The 18,927-nt window shown below is 56.4% G+C and overlaps 2 protein-coding genes across 2 annotated transcripts; one reads left to right on the top strand and one right to left on the bottom strand.

The window, feature by feature from the left end:
• The first annotated feature begins 586 nt into the window (after window positions 1-586).
• PEX6 (peroxisomal biogenesis factor 6) lies at window positions 587-15,064 on the top strand. The gene is given in 21 exon segments (XM_039569150.1): window positions 587-733; window positions 735-927; window positions 930-1,318; window positions 1,320-1,372; window positions 1,374-1,446; window positions 1,524-1,684; window positions 2,369-2,452; window positions 3,108-3,210; window positions 3,383-3,519; window positions 3,597-3,708; window positions 6,693-6,901; window positions 7,058-7,250; window positions 7,604-7,680; window positions 7,789-7,921; window positions 10,125-10,330; window positions 10,414-10,475; window positions 10,909-11,017; window positions 11,739-11,855; window positions 12,454-12,531; window positions 13,981-14,120; window positions 14,435-15,064. Coding segments are annotated over 21 exon segments (2,913 nt in total). The 3' UTR covers window positions 14,572-15,064.
• Window positions 15,065-16,377: 1,313 nt separating this feature from the next.
• On the bottom strand, window positions 16,378-18,746 carry GNMT (glycine N-methyltransferase). The gene is made up of 6 exons (XM_039569151.1): window positions 18,415-18,746; window positions 18,130-18,257; window positions 17,703-17,816; window positions 17,047-17,189; window positions 16,773-16,894; window positions 16,378-16,683 (listed from the first exon to the last, which is right to left on the bottom strand). The coding sequence occupies exons 1-6, from the start codon at window positions 18,618-18,620 to the stop codon at window positions 16,512-16,514; spliced, it is 885 nt and encodes a 294-aa protein (XP_039425085.1). The 5' UTR covers window positions 18,621-18,746; the 3' UTR covers window positions 16,378-16,511.
• Between the last annotated feature and the right edge of the window lie 181 nt (window positions 18,747-18,927).

Below are 18,927 nucleotides of genomic sequence, written 5' to 3'. Positions count from 1 at the left end.
ACCAAGCCTGACAGGGCCCAACGAGGGTTTGGACAACGCTCTCGGGCATTCTCTGCGATTACTGGAGTTGTCCTGTGCAAAGACAGAAGTTGGACTTTGATGATCCTATGTGTCCCTTCCAACTCAGACTATTCTATGATTTCCTAGGTTAGTTCAGCACTAACATCAGTACAAGTCCATACTTATAAACCAGGTGTACGTGTTCAGCCCACAAAATCTCCTCAGGCTGCCACTGGCGAGGGCACCGGTTCTGCTCCGAGTGCCACTTCCCAGCGATCCCACACTCTGCTGCGCTGAGGCTCGCAAGGCTCGCCGAGCAGCAAAAGCCTCGCCCGCCTCTCTTGTCCCGTTCCCCCTCTTTCCCACCTTCCGCAGGCTCTGGCTGCAGACTGCTGGAGCCTGGAGAGGACGGGGCGGGCGTCACCGGGGGCCCGCTGCCGCCGGCACGGCTCGGAACGCGCGCCGGGAGCGCAGCCTCTCACGCACGGTCCGGGGCCGCTCTGCGCCGCCGCTCTGCGGCCACGGCGGGGCGGGGCGGCCACCGCGCTCCGCCCCGGCCCGCCCCGCTCCCTGTGCCGGCGGCGCGATGGCGGTGGCCGTGCTGCGGCCGCTGGACGCGCCGCCGGCCGAGCTGTCGCCGGCCACGGCGCTGCTGCTGGCGCCGGCGGGGCTGTGCGCGGCGCTGCGCGGGCGGGGCGGCGCGCTGGTGCTGGCGGTGCGGCCGGCGGGGCGGCGGCGGGGCGCAGCCGGTGCTGCTGAGCGCCGTGGCGCTGGAGGCGGGCGGGCGGCGCGGCGCGGAGCTGTGGCTGCGCGGGGCGCTGCTGCGGCGGCTGGGGCTGGCGGCCGGCCGGAGGGTGGCCGTGTGGCCCGTGCGGCGCCCGCCGGCGCTCGCCTGGGTGCTGCTGGGGGCGGCGGGCCGGGCGGGGAGGCTGGCGGCGGCGCGGTGCTGGCGCGGCGGGGCGAGGCGCTGCCGGGGCCGGGCCCCGGGCCGGGCCCGCTGGTGCTGGAGGCGCGCCCGGCGCTCCAGGGGTTGCTGGGCAGCGGGACGCGCACCGCCCTCGCGCCCCCGCCGCCCGCCCCGCCGGGCGCCGCCCGCGGCCGCCCCCCGCCCGCCGCCGCGCTGCCCCTCGTCTCCCGCTTCGCCGCCGCCGCCGCCGGCCCGCGGCTGCGTGCGGTGCCCGGAGGGGCGGGCGGCGGCGGCGGGGCGGAGGTGTGGGTGAGCCGGCGCGGGCTGCTGGCGCTGGGGCTGTTCCAGGGCGAGTGGGTGCGGGTGGGCGCGGAGGAGGCGGCCCGCGAGCACCTGGCGGCGCTGCTGGCCCCGGCCGCCGCCCTGGGAGTACCCGCGGGCCGCCCGCCGCGGCCTGGCCGACGCACGCGCTGCTGGCCCCGGCCCTGGCCTTCAACCTGGGCTGCGACCCCGCCGCCGCCGCCCAGCTCCGCCTGCAGGTGAGCCGGGGCCGGGCACCTTGGGCACCGGGCCGGCGGCAGCCGCGGGCTCACGGTGCGCCCCGTGCCCTCCACAGAGGTACGAAAGGACCGGCGCCGCGGATGGGAAGGGCAGCCGGTCCGTGCTGTCTGTGCCCCCGTTCGCCAAGGAGCTGCACCTGGAGATCGTCTGCTCGCCGGCCTACAGCACCCGGGGAAGTTACGACTGCGTGCTCTACAGGCACTTCGAAACACCGCGGTGAGCTGTGCGGGACGGACACTCGGGGCGGGCTCGTGAGATACACAGTGCGTGTGTGCCACGTGCTGGGGATGCGCACATCCACACCCCCCGTGCAGGTGCTGTGTAGTTTTAGAATATCGTCTTGCATTATCCTATCACGAGTGTGCTCTGCTTGGACACAACGCTTTTTGTCCTGTCCTTCAGAAGACATCTTCAAGTCTCCTGCCTCATGATCCACCATCCAGTGCTGAGGGCTTGCAAGTGCTGCCCACAAGCCTCTATTGTGGGCCGTGTTTATAATCCCAGTTTTCAATTGAGTAGTCAGGAAACTGGATGCGTTGCCATCTCTTCTGACACCTGTGCCTGAGCATCTTTCATATGTCTGTCAAGGCTCTCTTTTGGAATTATCCCCAGCTGTTCCATAGATAAGGTGGAGATTTTGTCTGAATGAGACACTCTAATGACACTCCTCTTCTGTACCATTCCCAGAAGGCTCCCCTTAGTAGTCTGGATACGCCTGGTTCCATCCAGTGCATGCCGAATCTTTCAGTGGCTATTGATGGTTTTATTTACAGGCAGGGAGTGAGTCACTGCAAACAGTTACATTCTTTTTTTGTAAAAACACTTGTGATGCAGGGCAGGGAGGGCACACCAGAAGGATTTACTGTCTTTCACTGGTGAAACTCTCTGGTTTTTTTGTAGGCTAGTCCAGGAGGGAGACATCCTGTGTGTTCCAACATTTGGAAATGCTGAGTTTATAGAACTAAACGCAGACAAGTTCCTAAGGTAGGTGTCAACAAACTGTGGCTCTATTACTTGATACTTTTCCATGATTGACTGTCTTGAAATCAGACAGTTTATTCCATTCTGATCTGTCCCTGGATTTTAGTGTTTTATCTGTCTCTTAATATACTGGGTAGAGAGAAGTGTTTTTGTTGAATTATGGAGGGCTGCAGCTAAAAGGGAGGCCTCTGTTAGCTCAGTCGAATAGTCAGGAAGGCAAGAAAGGAAAAAAAGAGGCAGAGCAACTGATGGGGATAAAGAGTGAAGAGGAAGGGGTGGCCTGAGGACAGGCAGAGCCACATAAAGAAAGCAAAGTGGGAGCTGGACTTCTCAACGTACGACAAAAACCAAAACGTGAATGCAAGCCCTAGGTGTTCAGGTTAGAATAACTTTCTGTTTGGCCTCCAATTCTGCCTTTCCTGGTTTTGCTCATGTGGCTTTGGAACAGTTGTGCTAAGTGGGAGAAGGTCCCCTTTGTACCAGGGTAAGGGTGTTCACAGTGGCATTCCCAACATTCACTCTGGCTGATCCTTGTAGATACTGCAAGAGGACAAGACTGTCTCTGCTTACGTGTGCTTTTCAGCTGTCTTCTTGTTGCCATTTATATTGCTTTCGAGATCTTGGCTCAGCAGTTTAGAGTGCTTGTTTTTTCCCTTAGGTGGCCAGAGCTTTATTTCAAGGTGAAGAAGATCGTAGGCGTGGTGGAAGGCGAGCAGTCTGAGGGTTACCTGGTGGACACCCAGAACACGTCTCTCTATCTGGTGAGATGTCAGCAGAGAGCAGAGAGAGGAGATTTGAGGCTGAGCTTGCACTGTGGATGATGGATGTACCTGTGGAGGCTCATGCCTCCTGCCATTGGAAAATGACATTTCAGGACAGATTTTGTCACTTGACACCTGTCTTTACTTGGGCGGTGTTTTTCCTTTCTCACAGGTGGGTTCAGCAAACAGCACTGTGCCATCTGCCCCAGCCTATAACAGCAGTGAGTTCTGGAGCAGTTTGTCTCCTGCGGGACTTTCCGATGTCGTGAAACAGCTCTGTGATGCTCTTCGGCCTCACCTGAACCGTCGGTGAGTTAGAATTCCTTGGAGTGTGCCCTGGAAGAGGTGGGACCATGGCCACAGGGAGAACTCCCTGTCTGTTACAGGGCCAGTGCACTGAGCGGCGTGGGCAGCGTTCTCCTCTCGGGGCCGAGCGGCAGCGGGAAGCTGATGGCTGTCAGAGCTGTGTGTAGCTGCCTCAACCTCCACCTCTTCAAGGTAATTCCTCCTGTGGCCAGTGGATTGGTGGATTTACAACAGAGAATTATGGAAATGTTTCTTAAGTCAGCCCTGCCAGCGTCCCTGCTGCAGCCGTGAGCCTACCCAGGAGCTGCTTCCATGTGCACATGCAGACAAAAGGAGTCTGAGTATGCTGAGTTTAGCAGCTCAAATATAAGCTTGAAGAGATATTTCCTCTGGAATGTCCCCTCCAGTGCTCCAGAATCAGTAATTTAGAGATCTCTTTGTCCAGGGGGTTCATTTGTGCCTTTCTTTGCTGCAAGTTGCTATTATTGCTGTCAGGCTGATGTACTTTACATGTACCACAACATGCAGTTGTGTTTCAGCAGACTAATGTTCTGTCATTGAGTTGATGCTATACCCTGGAGGGTGGCAGGAACTAAAATATACTGAGGTAAATTGGAGAGGTGATGAGGGCAGGAATTGCTGTGGCATTGGGTGTTTGTTTTCAATTGTCCCTGCATAGGGTGGGCAAAAGGCATGTTGGAAAGTGAGGCACAGATGATGCTGAGATCTTCTTCAGCTGAGTGGGAAAAGAAAAGAAGCCCTCGGTTTCATGCTAGCACATGTACCAGACCTGGCTCAAAATCTCTTGGCATGTGAAAGAACTGCCTTTTAACTGTGTTTACATTCACCACCATCCCCCTGCCAAGAGTGGTGAAGTGGCAGGTGAAATTCACTGGAGCTGGGTTTATGTGGATGATTATATATTTCAAGCTGACTGTCAGTATTAAGAATTCAGTTTTATGTCAATGGCTCCATGAAAACTTGTGCTCTGCTCTCCATATGTGAAAAAAATCAGATCACATTTTATGAAACAAACTTGAGAGTAGGTGCTGTTGCTGTGCAAATCTGTGTCTTGACACAGGTTGAATATCATGCACAGTTCTGGTCTCCCCATCACAAAAGCATAAAACTGAGCTGGAAAAATTCAGAGAAGGACACTGGGGAAGATCAGGGTAGACCAGTTTCTGTGTGGAGATAAGCTGAATAAGTTCTTCAGCTTGAAAAATAAAGAATTTAGGGAGAGTTTGATGCAAGTTTTTACAAGATTTTTTTGAAAGAGTTTTTTCACAAGAGCTTGAGTGGCTGGCAGAGCATGGAAGGTGTTTGCTTTTCTCTGTGCCAGCATGAGACTTGGGACTGTCAGATGAAGCTAGTGGGAGCAGGCAGGCTAAAGGAGATGCTTCTCTGTGTAGGTAAGAGTATTTGGATGAGAAATCTACTGTTATTTCCACCTGACTGGAAAAATCCCTTTCATGGGAATTGTAGGTGCGTGGATGACCCAAGTGAGGTCTAGCACCTGTCTCTGTCCAGCACAGACGATTCTGGGAACCAAGACAGTCTTCACTGACTTGTTAAAATTGCTATTTTCCTCCAGCATACCTCTCTTGTTCACTCTGATGGTCTGGGAGTATCCCACAAATGCTTTTATTTCCTTGAAACTGTAGAGTTACGTTTGCAAAAGTGAGAGGAGGTCATGTGTTGACTTTCCTAGGAGACTTTCTGAAATTCTGAAAGGACATGGAAGAGGAAGAAAAATTGAAAGAATAGGGCTGGAAGGTTCCTCTTTTTGTGGAAGGAAATTGTGGGCTTGCTCCTTTTTTTGGTGGATATTTTTAGAGTAAACTCTTTTCCTATTATTTTCTCTCAAGTAAAGCTGTAACACTGGGTCAGTGGAGGAGGCAGGTACTTGGCTCACTGCTGTGCAGCTCATCTGGACCCGATCCTTTGTGGTGCTGAGCTCTGACTTTCCTGCAGATGTGCCACAACTCTTGGGATCCAATGCACCATTGTAGGGATTTCACAGGACCTCCAGATCCATGTTTAGGATGTGTTTGAGAGCACTCTGTCAGGTGGCCTCGGGTTCTGGTGGGGTGTGTGTGCACAGCTACAGCTCTGGTTTCAGCGCTGTGTGCTGCTTTTAAAGACTAACACACTTACTATTGAAGACAGCTATACTCTGTCCATCTTACTGCCCTACCCCACCTTAACACTCTCCCCTCCCTTTCTCACTGACTGCAGTGCTTACACTGCCACTGCACCTGCTGTTCCCTTTCTCAGGCTGTTGTGTCTGCCATCCCACCAGGACACAGTAATTCTTTCCCACTCTAATCTCCACCACTTGATGATAAACAGTTTTTTGTCCTTTCTCTCTGCCTTTTGGTACTTGCATACAGGTACTGCTGCCATTAGGCCTGCCACAACCCTAACTCCTGTTTTTTTTCTATAGTGCATGGAGCACAGGAGTTCCTCTGCTCTGTGTCCCTGTCCTTACCCTTTATGTCAGATCTTGAGCTGTTCTCCATGCTCCAGGCTACCTTTTCTGAGGATGAAACTCAGGGAATCCCGGAGATGGTTTGGCTCTCCCTGGACAACCTCAGCACCAGGAGGCAGCACTGCCTGTTCCCAGGCTGCTGTTCAAGGCTCACCAGTCACCCCTCCCCTTGGGTGACTTCATCAAGTGTTTGCTTTGTAAACAGTGTCTGGGCCTTCCGCCACCTATAACTTCCCCCCAAACACCCGTCACCTTTACCTTCCTCCTGCACTTTGAGCCTGTCCAGCACTGGTTGAGCAGTTTCCTGGGCCTCCTCCTCTACTCATTGCACTGTTCTGCAAGATATTTTGTTCTCCCTCTCTTCCACAGCTCTCACCTCCCTTCCAGCTTAGGTTGCTGAGCTGTGATATCCACGGTATCGATTCCTCTGGTCCCTCTGCCTCACCTTTTTCAGATAAGACCCTCCTGCCCACCTCACCTCTTGCAGAGAAGCAAGAAACAGCCATTTATCCATGCCAAGGCATCCTGAATGTGCCTGTTTTTAATACGACCTGAATGTGTCTCTGGGAAATACCGAGTCTGATCTCCTCTGAGCTGTGAATTGCCTGTGGAAAGCTTTGTGGAATGTTGTCCTAGGCCCCCCACCTGTCCATGTTGCAACTGTGTTGTGTGGTGTGTCTGGCAGGTGGATTGCGTCAGTTTGTGCAGTGACACCAGTGCAGCCACAGAGGAGAAAGTACAGGTGGCCTTCAGCCAGGCCCAGCAGTACCAGCCCTGTGTGCTCCTGCTGAAAGACATCGAGGTGCTTGGCAGAGACCGAGACGGGCTCAGAGAGGATGCCAGGGTCATTGCTACTCTGAGGCAGCTGCTCCTGGACAGAGACCCAGCACTGAGGTATGGACCCTGCACGTTTGCTGTGGGCATCTGAGGTAATTGCTTGCTTCTGCCAACGGCCTAGCCATGGCAGAGTGAGTTGGCATTATGTGATGGCAATGCAAGAGGGTCCTTCCAGAGAGCTGAGACCATGCACTGTCCCCTTTCTCTCAACAGCCACCCTGTCCTGGTGGTTGGCACAACCTGCAAGCCCCAGGATGTCCCGACAGACGTGCAGACTGCTTTCCTTCATGAGGTGAAGATCGAAGCCCCTTCAGAGGAGCAGAGGAGGTTGATGCTGAGCATGCTGACTGCCAGCCTGCCTCTGGGCAAAGAAGTGAGCCTGTCCAAGCTGGCCCGCAGGACTGCCGTGAGTGAAACCACAGCAGCATGTGGAGATGTGCAGGCTGGGACTGCTGGGCCAATCTCTCCTAGCTGGCCTTAGAGAAAGGGGGTAATTCCTACAGCCCTGTCAACTTATTCAGTGGTTAATCCTGGTGCTCAGACACCAGCTTTTAAATGCAGATTTCAGTGCCTACAGACTCCACACCTTTTGCAGAGGTGTTGGCTGATGTTCAGCTCTGTTGATAAAAAATAAAGCTAGAGCTTCTAACTAGAGGCTCAAGGAACAGCTCTGCAAGGAATTTTTCCCCATACTTTTTATGGCCTAGGTGTAGCTGTGTTCAGGGACTGAACTGATGCTCTTTGTTTCCACATTCACAGGGATTTGTGCTGGGAGATTTCTGTGCCTTGCTGTCCCACAGCAGCCGGGCTGCTTGCACCCGTATCCAGGCCTTGAGGTAGCACAGGCAACAGGGCAAGGGGCAGGGAGGGCAGAGGCTGCAGCCAGCTTGATCATGCCAGTAGTGGGGCAGAGCCTGACTCCTTTCCTTTTCTTTCCTCACCAGTTTTCCAGGTGGACTGAGTGAAGAAGTGGAGAGGGATTTTTGCACTGCTGGGTTCCCGGTGCTCGAGGAGGATTTTAGTGCTGCACTGGACCAGCTACATGATGCCCACTCGCAGGCAGTGGGAGCCCCAAAGGTGGGATGCTGGGGCACAAGGAGGGGGTGGGTTCTGCAGAGCTCTTGGCTCAAGATGCCTGTTGCAGTTCTTGCAGGGCTATGCTCTGACATGTTGTTTCCTGCTCTGTCCTTCCATTTATTCCTCCAGCTTTCAGTGGGAAGCAGTCCTCTTGGGCTTTCTGCCATTAATTTTCACCCTCTTGGCTTTTGAATTTGTCAGGGAAGCCCTTGCAGTGCTAATTGCAGACCAGTTAATTGGGTGGGGTGCCAGCTGTGCAGCATTTTGAGGGGCAGAGGCTGCCTCACTGAGCTCTCCCCAGCCACCTGGCCTGAGGGAACAGAGAGGCTGTGGCACAGCCTGGTGAGGGAGTTTCTTCCTCACTTGATCTCTGGCCTTGGATGCTGCACTGGTGCTGCTGAGCTGGCATGGCCTTTTGTGACAGGCAGTTTGAAGAGCTTGGGGGTTCTACAGGGAAAGTGACGTGGAGAGTCTGAGAAAACCAGCAGTCAGCTTCTCAGGAGGGGTGGGATCTGTCTCTGGCAGCTTGGCACCCAAGGAAGCAGCTTTTGGGATGATGGGTTTGGCTGGGTAATGTGGTGTTGGGACCAAGCAAAGTGATCAGAACCTCTTTTCCATGCCCATGAGTGCACATGCGCTCATCACAGGACAGGAAGCCTTGGCCTTGGAGCAGTTCCACTGGCACCTTCCCCAGCTGCCCACTTAATTCATGAAGTGAGCTCTGCTTTAAGGTGTTTGCCAAGTTTGCTGTAAGACAAATAACCTCAGAGCATGCTCAGCAGTGGGCTGTGTGAATGGGAGCTAATTTTATTTGTATTTCACATTCCTTTATTGATAGTAATTGGCTGTGGTCAGGAAGCCCATTAGCAGACCTGGATACTCTCAACATACATCGCTTTCAGTTCCCTGCTTGCACTTTCTGGTTAGTCACACATTTGTCTGCAGTTGCAGCCTGAGCCTTCTGGAGAGGATTGATTCCAAGCCTCCACTTGTTAACAGTGTCTGCACTGTGTCTTAGACTTACAATGTGCTCCCCTGAAAACAACCTTGCTGCAGTTTTCCAGCTCCTGTGCTGTCTGTAGAGCTCTTTCTAGCGAGGCAGGATAAGCAAAAGTGCAGAGGAGAGGGCAGTTCTTCCATTCATTGTCACTGCAGAAGGGCCTGTGACCTTTTGCTTTAAAAGTTCAGGGTTTTTTTCTGAAAATCCTTGTTTTGTTTGACCTGATTTTTCTGGTGATCTTGCTGGACAGCTAAAGAAATAAAATGAGGTAACATTGTCTCAAGTAGTGAAGGAAGGAGATGCAAATTGGCTGAGGGGGAAGGAATTTTGCCCTAGCTTATTTTTAAACTCCCCACTTGTGCTGGCACCAGCAGCTGGGGGAAAGTGTTGTGGGGCTTTGGTTTCTCTGCATGTTCCCAGGAGAGCTGCTCTGACTCTCAGGAGGATGTCATGCAGGCTGTGGCATTCCAGCTGTTCCTAAAGCCATGAGCAGAGCAGCAGCGTGCTCTGGGATAGTTTTTCTTAGCACAAAATAACCCAAGAGGCATTGGCTCACCCATCTCAGGTTTGGTGTCTTCTCTCTGTTCTCTGTGACCCCTCACATGTCTGCAGCTGACCCCATCCCTATCTATTTCTCGTGAGCATACATGGACTTTGTTCTTGCATCCCCCCATGCAGGAGCGGAGAGTGTTCCATACGCTGTCCCACAGGATGTCTGTCCCTCACATCCTCCTTGCCGTCACAGAGGTCCTGGCAGCCCAGGTTCTGTCCCTCTGCAAGGTGTGGAGCTCTTGCACAGTCTCACCCCCCAGGGGGACAAGGTGCCCTGAACACAAGTCACTCATAGTTGCAAGATCCAGACTTCTTTTTTTTTTTTAAATTTGTTTTTCTTTCGTATTTTTGCCTTCCCTCATGCATCCCAAAGGCTGTCTGCAGCAGGACTCTCTCCCCTCAAATCTGCAGGGAACCATGGCAGATACTTCCCCTGGGGTGTTTTTGCTGACAGATGATATGAGGTGCAGTGGAGGATTGGAGACGAGGTGCACACTGTGAGTGCAGCATGCTTGGGGGCGTGTTTGTACAGTTTGTTTTCTCCATTGCAAAGCTCAGAAGATGACAAATGTGGGTACTGGATACTAGAGCAAGAGCTGCCCAGACACGCTCAGGGAGAAGTGCCGACAAGGGTTCTCGCTCTCTTGGCAGATCCCCTCAGTGTCCTGGCAGGATGTTGGTGGGCTGCAGGAGGTGAAGAAGGAGATCCTGGACACTATCCAGTTGCCCCTGGAGCACCCAGAGCTGCTGTCACTGGGTCTGTGCCGCTCTGGTCTGCTGCTGTACGGGCCTCCAGGGACAGGGAAGACCTTGCTGGCAAAAGCTGTGGCAACAACGTGCGCCATGACATTCCTTAGGTGAGAACTGTGTGTGGGACTGACTTCCTCCTGGCAGGGGATGGGTGTCCTCTAACTGGCTTCCTCTTCTCCCTGCCTCACAGTGTGAAAGGGCCGGAGCTCATCAACATGTATGTTGGGCAAAGTGAGGAGAACGTGCGCAATGGTGAGGATGTGCATGCTGCTCCTGCAGGTGGGGAGATGGGGCTTTTCTGTAGTGCTGCAGGGAAGGAGGTAGTGCTTAAACCCCCCTTCCCAACTCCCACCCACAGCTCTCAGCAAGGGCTTGAACCCAGCTGTCTCCTACAGTGCCTTGCAGCAGCTTCCCTTCCTGCTCTCTCTGCTCCTGTTGCTCCTGTCCCTGGTGTTCCTGATGGGGCAGCAGCCCCTCAGAGATGCAGCTGAGCCTTGGGCCCCATCCTGCTAGGTGCTGCCTGTCCCTATTCTGTTGGGCTGCTCAGGCAGGAGCAGTTGGTGGTGGTGATACAGTGGGCACGTGGTTTCCATCCACAGCTCTTCCCTGCTGGGAATGTAGCAGGTCCTGTTGCTGTTGACTGCTCCTGCAGGTCTTTTTCACCTTTTGTGCTGTCTCCTCACAGTGTTTGCCAGAGCCAGGGCAGCTGCTCCCTGCATTATCTTCTTTGATGAGCTGGATTCCCTGGCCCCGAGTCGTGGGAGAAGTGGAGATTCAGGGGGTGTCATGGACAGGTGAGTGAGCATCAGGCGTCCTTGGGAGAGCAGCATTCCTGCCTCAGCTGCAGGCAGTGCATGAGATTGCAGTGAAAGGCAGAGTCCATTCCACCCCTCATTTCTCTGTTTTCTCCCCTCTCTGCTCCCCTAAGCTCTCAGCACGGCCTGTCTCTTCTCTCTGAGCTTTAGTACTGCTGTTTGCATTGCCTCAGGTTCCCGATTGCCCAAGCTTGCTGTGCAAACATTTGGCTAAGACAGTCTCCTCCATCTGCTTCTGTGGCTGCCAAGTTGCCTTTGGCCTCTCCAAGGTCATCCTTCACACCCCTGCTGTGCTATCCTCCTATTAGGTGCCATTTCCCTGTGGTGGGAAACCTTTCAGCTGCTTCTGGTAGAAGCAAAGTATGTACAGCTCAGAGATACCCCGAAACAGGGTTATTTTCCCTAGGCCTCTACTGCTAAGCTGGCAGTCCCCATCCAGTCTTCCTCTTCTGAAGGACTGTCTGGGGTTTGGACTACTGTGCAGTGATCCCACGTGCTCACTGGCTGTACTAATGGAGAAGTCTGGATGGCTGTGTAAGGTGTGTGTGTAAGGGCTCTTCAGGGAAGAGAAATAGGAGCTGAAGTCCAAGAAATGGACCTGCCACTGGCCTCACTTCTTCATCTTTTCATTGGTGGCTGAGGGAGACACTGGGTGACTTGCCAAGGCCTAGTTGTAAGCATCCTGTCTTGCTCTCTGCAGAGTTGTCTCACAGCTCCTTGCAGAGCTCGATGGCCTTCATTCCTCCAGAGAGGTGTTCGTCATTGGAGCCACGAACAGGCCTGACCTCCTGGACCCAGCTCTGCTACGGCCAGGCAGGTATGTCACATCCTACCCTGCCTCACTCCAGGAGTTTCCCAGAGCTCCTCAGGCCGTGGTGAGCAGGAATATGTCCCTACCATGTTACCCCTACAGAGATTGTTCATGAAGCCCCCTGGCCCTGGCTCAAAGGAAGCCAAGAGGTGGCTGGTGCCTGTGGCTGTAGCAGCAGCATAAGATACCACAGCTTGTTGCCCCCAGCACTGTGGTTACTGCCCCAGCAGCACACCAGGGCAATGAGGGACCTGCTGTTGCACCAAACTGGCAACAGGAATTGGTGCCCCGGGACCTCTTTTGCACAGCTGCCCCCCAGCCAGTCCTCAAGCCTGTGACTTGCTTGTCCTGGGGCAGGACTTTGTATCTGCTGTGTTTGGACCCTGTGTGGTTCCCGTCAGCCCATTTCCCCAGCCTGCCACTGTCCCTCTGAAGAGCAGCCCTGCCCTCCAGCACATCAACTGCCTCAGGCTCCGTATCATCCACAAACTGGACAGCAAAAGGAGCTGTCCCAGGGCCACCCTTCAGCTCCTGGTGCACAGGGCTGAGCACTTGTGGCAGGTTTGCTGTGGCCTGTTCTCAGCTGTCTTCTCTCTGCTGACAGGTTTGACAAGCTGGTCTACGTGGGCATCAGCGAGGACCGGGAGTCGCAGCTGCAGGTGCTGAGCGCCGTCACCAGGAAGTGAGTGACCCTGTGCTCTTGCAGCAGCCTCCCACCACCCTCCAGGGGGTCACAGCCTTCCTGGGGCTGATGCTTAGTGTGCTCCCTCTTGGCTTCATGTCTGAGCCGTGGGGAGCACCTGAGGTCACTGAGCCACAGCCAATGGGTAGGGGAGGAGGACAGAGCAATTTCCAGAAGCAGAACTAGGACTGTTTTTTCTACAAGATGGGAGAAGCTCAGCCTGCCTGTCCAAGTGGAGGGATTGGTAGAGTTTTCCAGTCACTGTGCCCATATGCTCTTCTTAAGGAGCTCAGACAGATGCTAATGGTGCAGTGAGACCGCAGTGCAGCTGCAGGACAGGAAGCTCCCATTTGATTCCTGCAAGAATCAAATCAAACACCCCTGCTGTTTGCCAATCCAAGCGTGAAGGCAACTCCATTCATCTCATTGCCTCTCCTCCTATGGTGCTCAGGGGTGTTCAGGCTGTGATCTGTGTGTCTTCCCAATCACTGGTTGTGTGGGATCACTGAGCAGCAGGGTTTGGCTGCTTTTCCAGCTGCTCTGAGCTCCTGAGAGCATCTCTGGAGGGAGAAGAGCAGGCCCTGCAGTTCAGGTGCAGAGGTGCCACCCCCCACAGCTAGGTGAGTAGCTGAGACTGCCTGTGCAGGGACTCAGTCATGGATAGATGTGATCACCTCTGCCTGTGGCTGCAAGTTAGTAGGAGAGGTGAGTGTGTGGGCTGGCTGCAGGCAGCTTGTCACACCCTGTGTCTTGGCCACCATACCCTCCAGCAGCTGCAGTCATGCTGAAGGAGGCTCGCTGTCTGCAGCGTGGCTCTGATGGGATGGTTTGGTGTTACAGTGGTTTGTACTGTCTGTCATTAAACATGCTCTCATCCAGCCCTGGCTGTAGTTTGTTCCCAGGCATGTGGAGCACTTAATTTATCTAGGTGAGAAGTCAAACACCAATTGCATAAACAGATGGTGTTCTAGAGAGTTCATCCTGCACCATGGCTCCAAGATTACTCCCTGCATCCTTTGTGCTTCCTAGCCTGCAACCAGAGAGGCCCAGAGAAGTTGTGGATGCCCTGTTCCTGGACATGTTCAAGGCCAGGCTGGATGGGGCTTGCAGCACCTTGTGGAAGGTGTCCCTGCATATGGCATGGGAGTTGAAACTGGATGACCTTTAAGATCCCTTCCAACCCAGACCATGCTGTGATTCAAAGTTTCGTTTGATCCTGCTTAGCAGGAGAGAGGATCTTGCTGCAGGGATGTTTCAAAGAAAGATGACTGTTGAATAAAACAATAAAGCAAACTCGTTAATTTTTTTTTTTTTGAGCGTGCAGAGCACATTCCGGAAGTGGTTAAACATGGGTACTCTGCTTGTTCCTGCCCAGTCACACTGGCTGCCACAGCTCTCCTGGTCTGTTTTTTCTGTGGCTTTTACATCTGCATTTTTCTCTCTTGGCAGGTTTAAACTGGATCCTTCTGTGAATCTCACCACCATCCTAGAAAAATGCCCAGCTCAGCTGACAGGAGCAGACATCTACGCCCTGTGTTCAGATGCCATGATGTGTGCTGTCAAACGGAAGGTGGAGTGGATTGAGGAAGGTAGGAGCCCTGCCCTTACCTGTCCCAGGTGTTGGAGCAGCCCAGCACAGGGGCAGAGAGGAGAGTTACCACTGCTGGTAGCTGGGCTGTGTGAGAAGATCCTCAGCAGCTTTGGGACCACAGTGCTGGGCTCTGGGTTATTGGCAGGCAGGCAATTTCTGCAGATGTGGTCATCTCCACCTCCAGTGCTTGGCCCCAGGGGGAAGGAGAGAGACACAGGTTTTCCTCACAGTCTCTGATGGCTGGAGAGTGGGCTTTTGGATCTTGCCAGCTGCCCCTGTTCTCAGCCTTTTCCTGTTCTTTCCCTCATGCAGGGCTGGATACTGAGAAGTCTGCTCTGATCCTGACCATGGAAGACTTTCTGCAGGCTGCTGCCAGGTTGCAGCCATCAGTCTCTGAGCAGGAGCTGCTCAGGTACAGACTCATCCAGCAGAAGTTTGCAGCCTGCTAATGCTCAACAGAGCTGGGACTGGAGAACAGGCACAAACAGGCACCTGCCTGCTCCTCTCTGATGCCTCCCAGGCCCCCTTCCTTGGAGCTTGGGTGGAAATAGTGTCAGTGCAGTTTCCCAAGCCAAAGCCTGGTGGAACTGCTACTCTGTTCAGCCAGGAGGGTGGTGGGTTCTGTAAGGGTCACTCACATGTCAGCGGTGCGTTGTGGCTGCCGGGAACATAGCAGGGTTCCTTGCAGGGACAAAGCCGAATCCCATGGTTGTGGGCAGCGTAGCAGTGTCTCCATGGGTGACAGGCCATTCATTGGTGGGGGAGAAAGGCTCAAACTGCACCTGTTTTGGCAGCAAGTGCAGGGCTGGAGGCTGCTGCTTGTTGGGTTGTCAGCCCCCAGTGAGAGGTGCTGGCCAGAGGGCAGCAGGACACAGGGCACTGCTGCTCCAGCTGGCCTGGGCTTGACATAGTCTCTGAATAAATACAGGTTTTCTAGCTCTAGGTGTTCACTGCCTGACCTCAAGTTGTTGCTTGCTGATGGTGTCTGTCAGCTCAGGAAGGTCTCTGCAAATATCTCTGTGGGCTGGGTGGTGCAGAGAAATCATTGTCCAGCAGGTAGAGAGGTGAGCACACCTGTGACCCAGGCTGGGGCCACTCTCATCCTGCCAGAATGGCTGGAGCCCGTGGTGGATGAGGAGAGCCTGAGGGAGTGGGGCTTGCATAGCTGGGAGCTGAGCTCCCTCTGCAGAAGTAGCCCAGTTCTTGCTGGAGGCACTGGGTGACAGGACATGAGGCAATGGGAGCAAGTGGCAGCAAAGAAATTCCCATCGGATAAGAGGAAAAACTTGTCATGGGGAGAAGCTTCAGCCTTGGAAATACTCAAACCTTGCCTGGAGCAGCCTGGAGCTGCCCTGTCTGCACTAATTTGTGCTGAGCACTACTTGGCCCAGACCCATGGAGGTCCTGTCTCACCTCCCTCCGCAGCCTCACCACAGCTGTTGGTGGCATCGCGTATCCCCCGCTTCCCAGCCTTTTCCAAGGGTGCCAGACAAATAGCACTTGAGCTGTGTGTGGCAGCTCTTGTGGCCAGGTGCCTGCAGCTGCCCTCAGCCTCTGGCCAGCCCGAGAGATTGCTGGTACCAGGTTTTGCCCCACCTGCTGTAGGCACTGAGCCTGCTGACAGCTGGATCCCTGGGCCAAGCGAGGCTGTGAGGGCCTGTTCCCCCCCAAGCTCCTCTGCTAAGGGCTGGTTCCACAGCAGCTTCTGGCATGCACGTGTGAATCCCCAGCTGGTGCATGCCTGGAGCCCTGTGGCTCTGGCGCTGGCGCCTGAGCGTGTTCAGGCAGGGCTATCCCTGACCGCACTGCTCCGTGCTGCTCGATCTGGGCACCACATCTTCCCCACTGCAGCCACTGCTGGAGCCTCCAGTGTGGAGCCTCCCCAGTCTGAAAGCCCCACTGTGGGGGTGGGTACCCCTGTGTGGGGCTGAGGAGTGTCAAGGAGTCAGCACCTGTTTGGGACGTGCATGTGAGAAAAGAGGTTCCAGCACACTCGCAGGAGCAGTGCTGCAGGGATATGGCTGGGGTGTGCAACCACCTGGGAGCCAGCTCACGCCTCCTCCTGCTTCAGGGGGGCCCCCAAGCCCCACACTGCTGGCACATCTGGCACCTGGAGCTGGGGACTTGGCAGGGGAGCTGTGCCTGCACCCATCCTGTGCTGCCCCCAGGCTGAGCACCTCCTTCCACAGAGTCCTGAGGAGGCTGTGGCTGTCCCCCTTGCCCCGTACCCATACAGGGACACACGGACCATGATCGCAGGTAGCTCTCACAAGTGTTCTTAATTAGGGGAGAGGACTCCCAGGTGCCTCTCAGCCATGTCCCCACCCCCTGCTTGGACCCACAGCTGCTTGCAGCTCTCAGCCACCACAGTCCCATCTCCATAGCCTCCTCAGCCTGTCTTCTTCACGACGTGGATGAAGTAGCAGGGCACGTGGGCCTGTCCCGGTGTGTAGGGCTGGAAGTCGCCCAGGACGCTGTGCTGGCACTTTCCCTGGAAGGCACCTTTCAGCAGAGCTGTGAAGGCCTCCAGCCGGTGCGGGTAGTACGAGAGCCGAAACTTGCTGCAAGGAGGCAATGCTGGTGAGGCAGGGGCACAGTGGGGCACAGTGCCACCCCCCATGCCGGGAGCCACCTCTGCGGCCCTTCTCACCTCAGCTCCGGGTCTGCCCCTGCCTCAGTGGGGGGCACCTGCACCGTGTAGTCCAGGGTCACCATGTGTGCCTTGTTGTTTACCAGCAGCACTGAGGTGGTGATGTCCTTGGTCAAGTCGCTCTGGGAGACCACAGGAGGACATCTGTGTCCTGCAGGGACTCAGTGGCCCCCAGCCTGGGCACGATCCTGCTGCCTGCCCTGCCTGGCCCCCTTTGGGCCATGGGGCTGGGGCAAAGGGGATCGGGATGGGGCAGGGCCTGCCAGCCACCGACCTTGTAGTAGATGTTCTTGCCGGGTGGCGCGCAGCCCGTGGCCAGGATGTGATCGTAGTTGCGGTGGTCAATGACCAGGACACCCCCGGGCCGCACCATGCTGGCAATGTTCCTCAGGGCCAGCTTGTGGTCACTCTGGTCCCCTGGAGAGGAAACTATGGGGTCTCCAGGCACTGGCTGTACCCCATGGCACAGCCCATATGGCCTTATCTTACCCACACACATACTCATGCATACACAGAGACCTGCCCCCACCATCTTCCCCCAAATCTCAGCTTGGAGAACCCACAGCCCCACCCACGGCATGAGCTCAGGCATGTTCTCAGCCTCACTGGAGCAGAGCATGCCACGTGGGAGACCCACCACCCGACATTGTGGCACAACTCTGGGTGTGCCTCCAGCCTTGCCAGAGCTGTGACATTGATGCACACACCTCCACCATGACCATGGAACCCAGTGGGCCCGCTCATGTCACAGACTGGGGCAGTGGGGGCTCAGCTCCAGCCTCCCTGGAGATGTGCCATGAAACAGCAGCTCCATTGTGTGTAATCCCATCCCACTAATGACATGAGTTAGGACACGTTCTCAAGCCTGCTGGAAGACACTATGCACACGTGCATAGGTGCTCCCCCTCCTCTCTCCTGCCCCCAACTCACCTTTGAAGTCAGGCAGGTGTGCAAAGGAGTTCCCGAGGCAGATGACTGCATCAAACCCATCCCCTGGCTTCTCCAGGTCCTTCTCCAGCGTGAGCCAGTTGGCCTCCTCGATGACTGCAGCATATGGAAATGGATGAGGGCAGGGACACCCAACAGCCTCCCCTGCCCGCAAGACCCCATCCCAGCATCACCCAGCCCTTCCCAGGCCCCTGTGGGTGCTGGCTCTGGCCTCTAGCCAGCAGTCAGACAGGCCAGGACCATGGCTTGCCTTTGCCGAGCAGCTGGCACTGGCAGGTCCCCGCAGCAAGGCCACCTGGCCAGCAGCAGCCCCAGGTGAGGGGCCTGAGCACTGCGAGGGCCGTGGACAGTACGCTGGGGTGGGGTGTCAGTGTCCGCAGGCCCCTCCCGGCCCCCACAGCCCCCGCACCCCATCGGTCGAAGGGCTCCTCCTTGCGCCGCTCCCAGCGCTCCTTCAGCGCGTACTTGAGCATCTTGTCGCTGGCGTCGACGCTGGTCACCTGGAAGCCCTCCTCGAGCAGCATGATGGAGTCCACCCTGGGGACACGGCTGTCAGCGGGGCCGGGGGCAGCTGAGGGGGCCGGGGAGGCTTGGAGGGAGGGGATGGATGGCCGGGGACAGCGAGGCCCCGGGTAGCCCCGGGCAGGGGAAGGGACACCTGGGAGGCGGGCGGGAGCGGGGCGCGGGGCCTCACCCGGTGCCGCAGGCCACGTCGAGGACGGAGCGGCAGCGGTGCTGGCGGAGCAGCGCCAGGAGCCAGCTGCGGTACTCGGCGGTGCGGCCCCGCGTGTCCCCGATGTACAGCTGCCACACGCGGGCCGCCCGCCCGTCCGCGTACTGGTCCGGCAGCCCCTCCGCCGCCACCCCCAGCGACCGCGTCCGGTACACGCTGTCCACCATCCCGCCGCCGCCGCCGCCGCCGCCACGGACACGGAGACCGACACCGCCGCGGCGCCTCAGCCTCGCTGCGCCGCGCCCCCGCCGCGCCCCGCCCGCCCCGCCCTCCGCTCCCACCAATCCCGCCGCGTCCGCCCCCGCCGCCCCGCCAATCGCCGCTCGCGCCGCGCCCCTCCCGCCCCGCGCCAGGCCACGCCCCCGGCCGCGGCCCCGCCAATCCGCGGCGCCCGTTAGCGCTCGCGCCGCGCCCCTCACGGCCCCGACCTTTGCCTCGGCGGGGTCAGGCCCCGGCCCGGCCCCCGGGCCCGCC

The sequence above is a fragment of the Corvus cornix genome, chromosome 3 (genome assembly GCF_000738735.6).
Source record: "Corvus cornix cornix isolate S_Up_H32 chromosome 3, ASM73873v5, whole genome shotgun sequence".
Lineage (NCBI taxonomy): Eukaryota > Metazoa > Chordata > Aves > Passeriformes > Corvidae > Corvus > Corvus cornix.
This window is presented reverse-complemented; position numbering and strand designations above follow the sequence as displayed.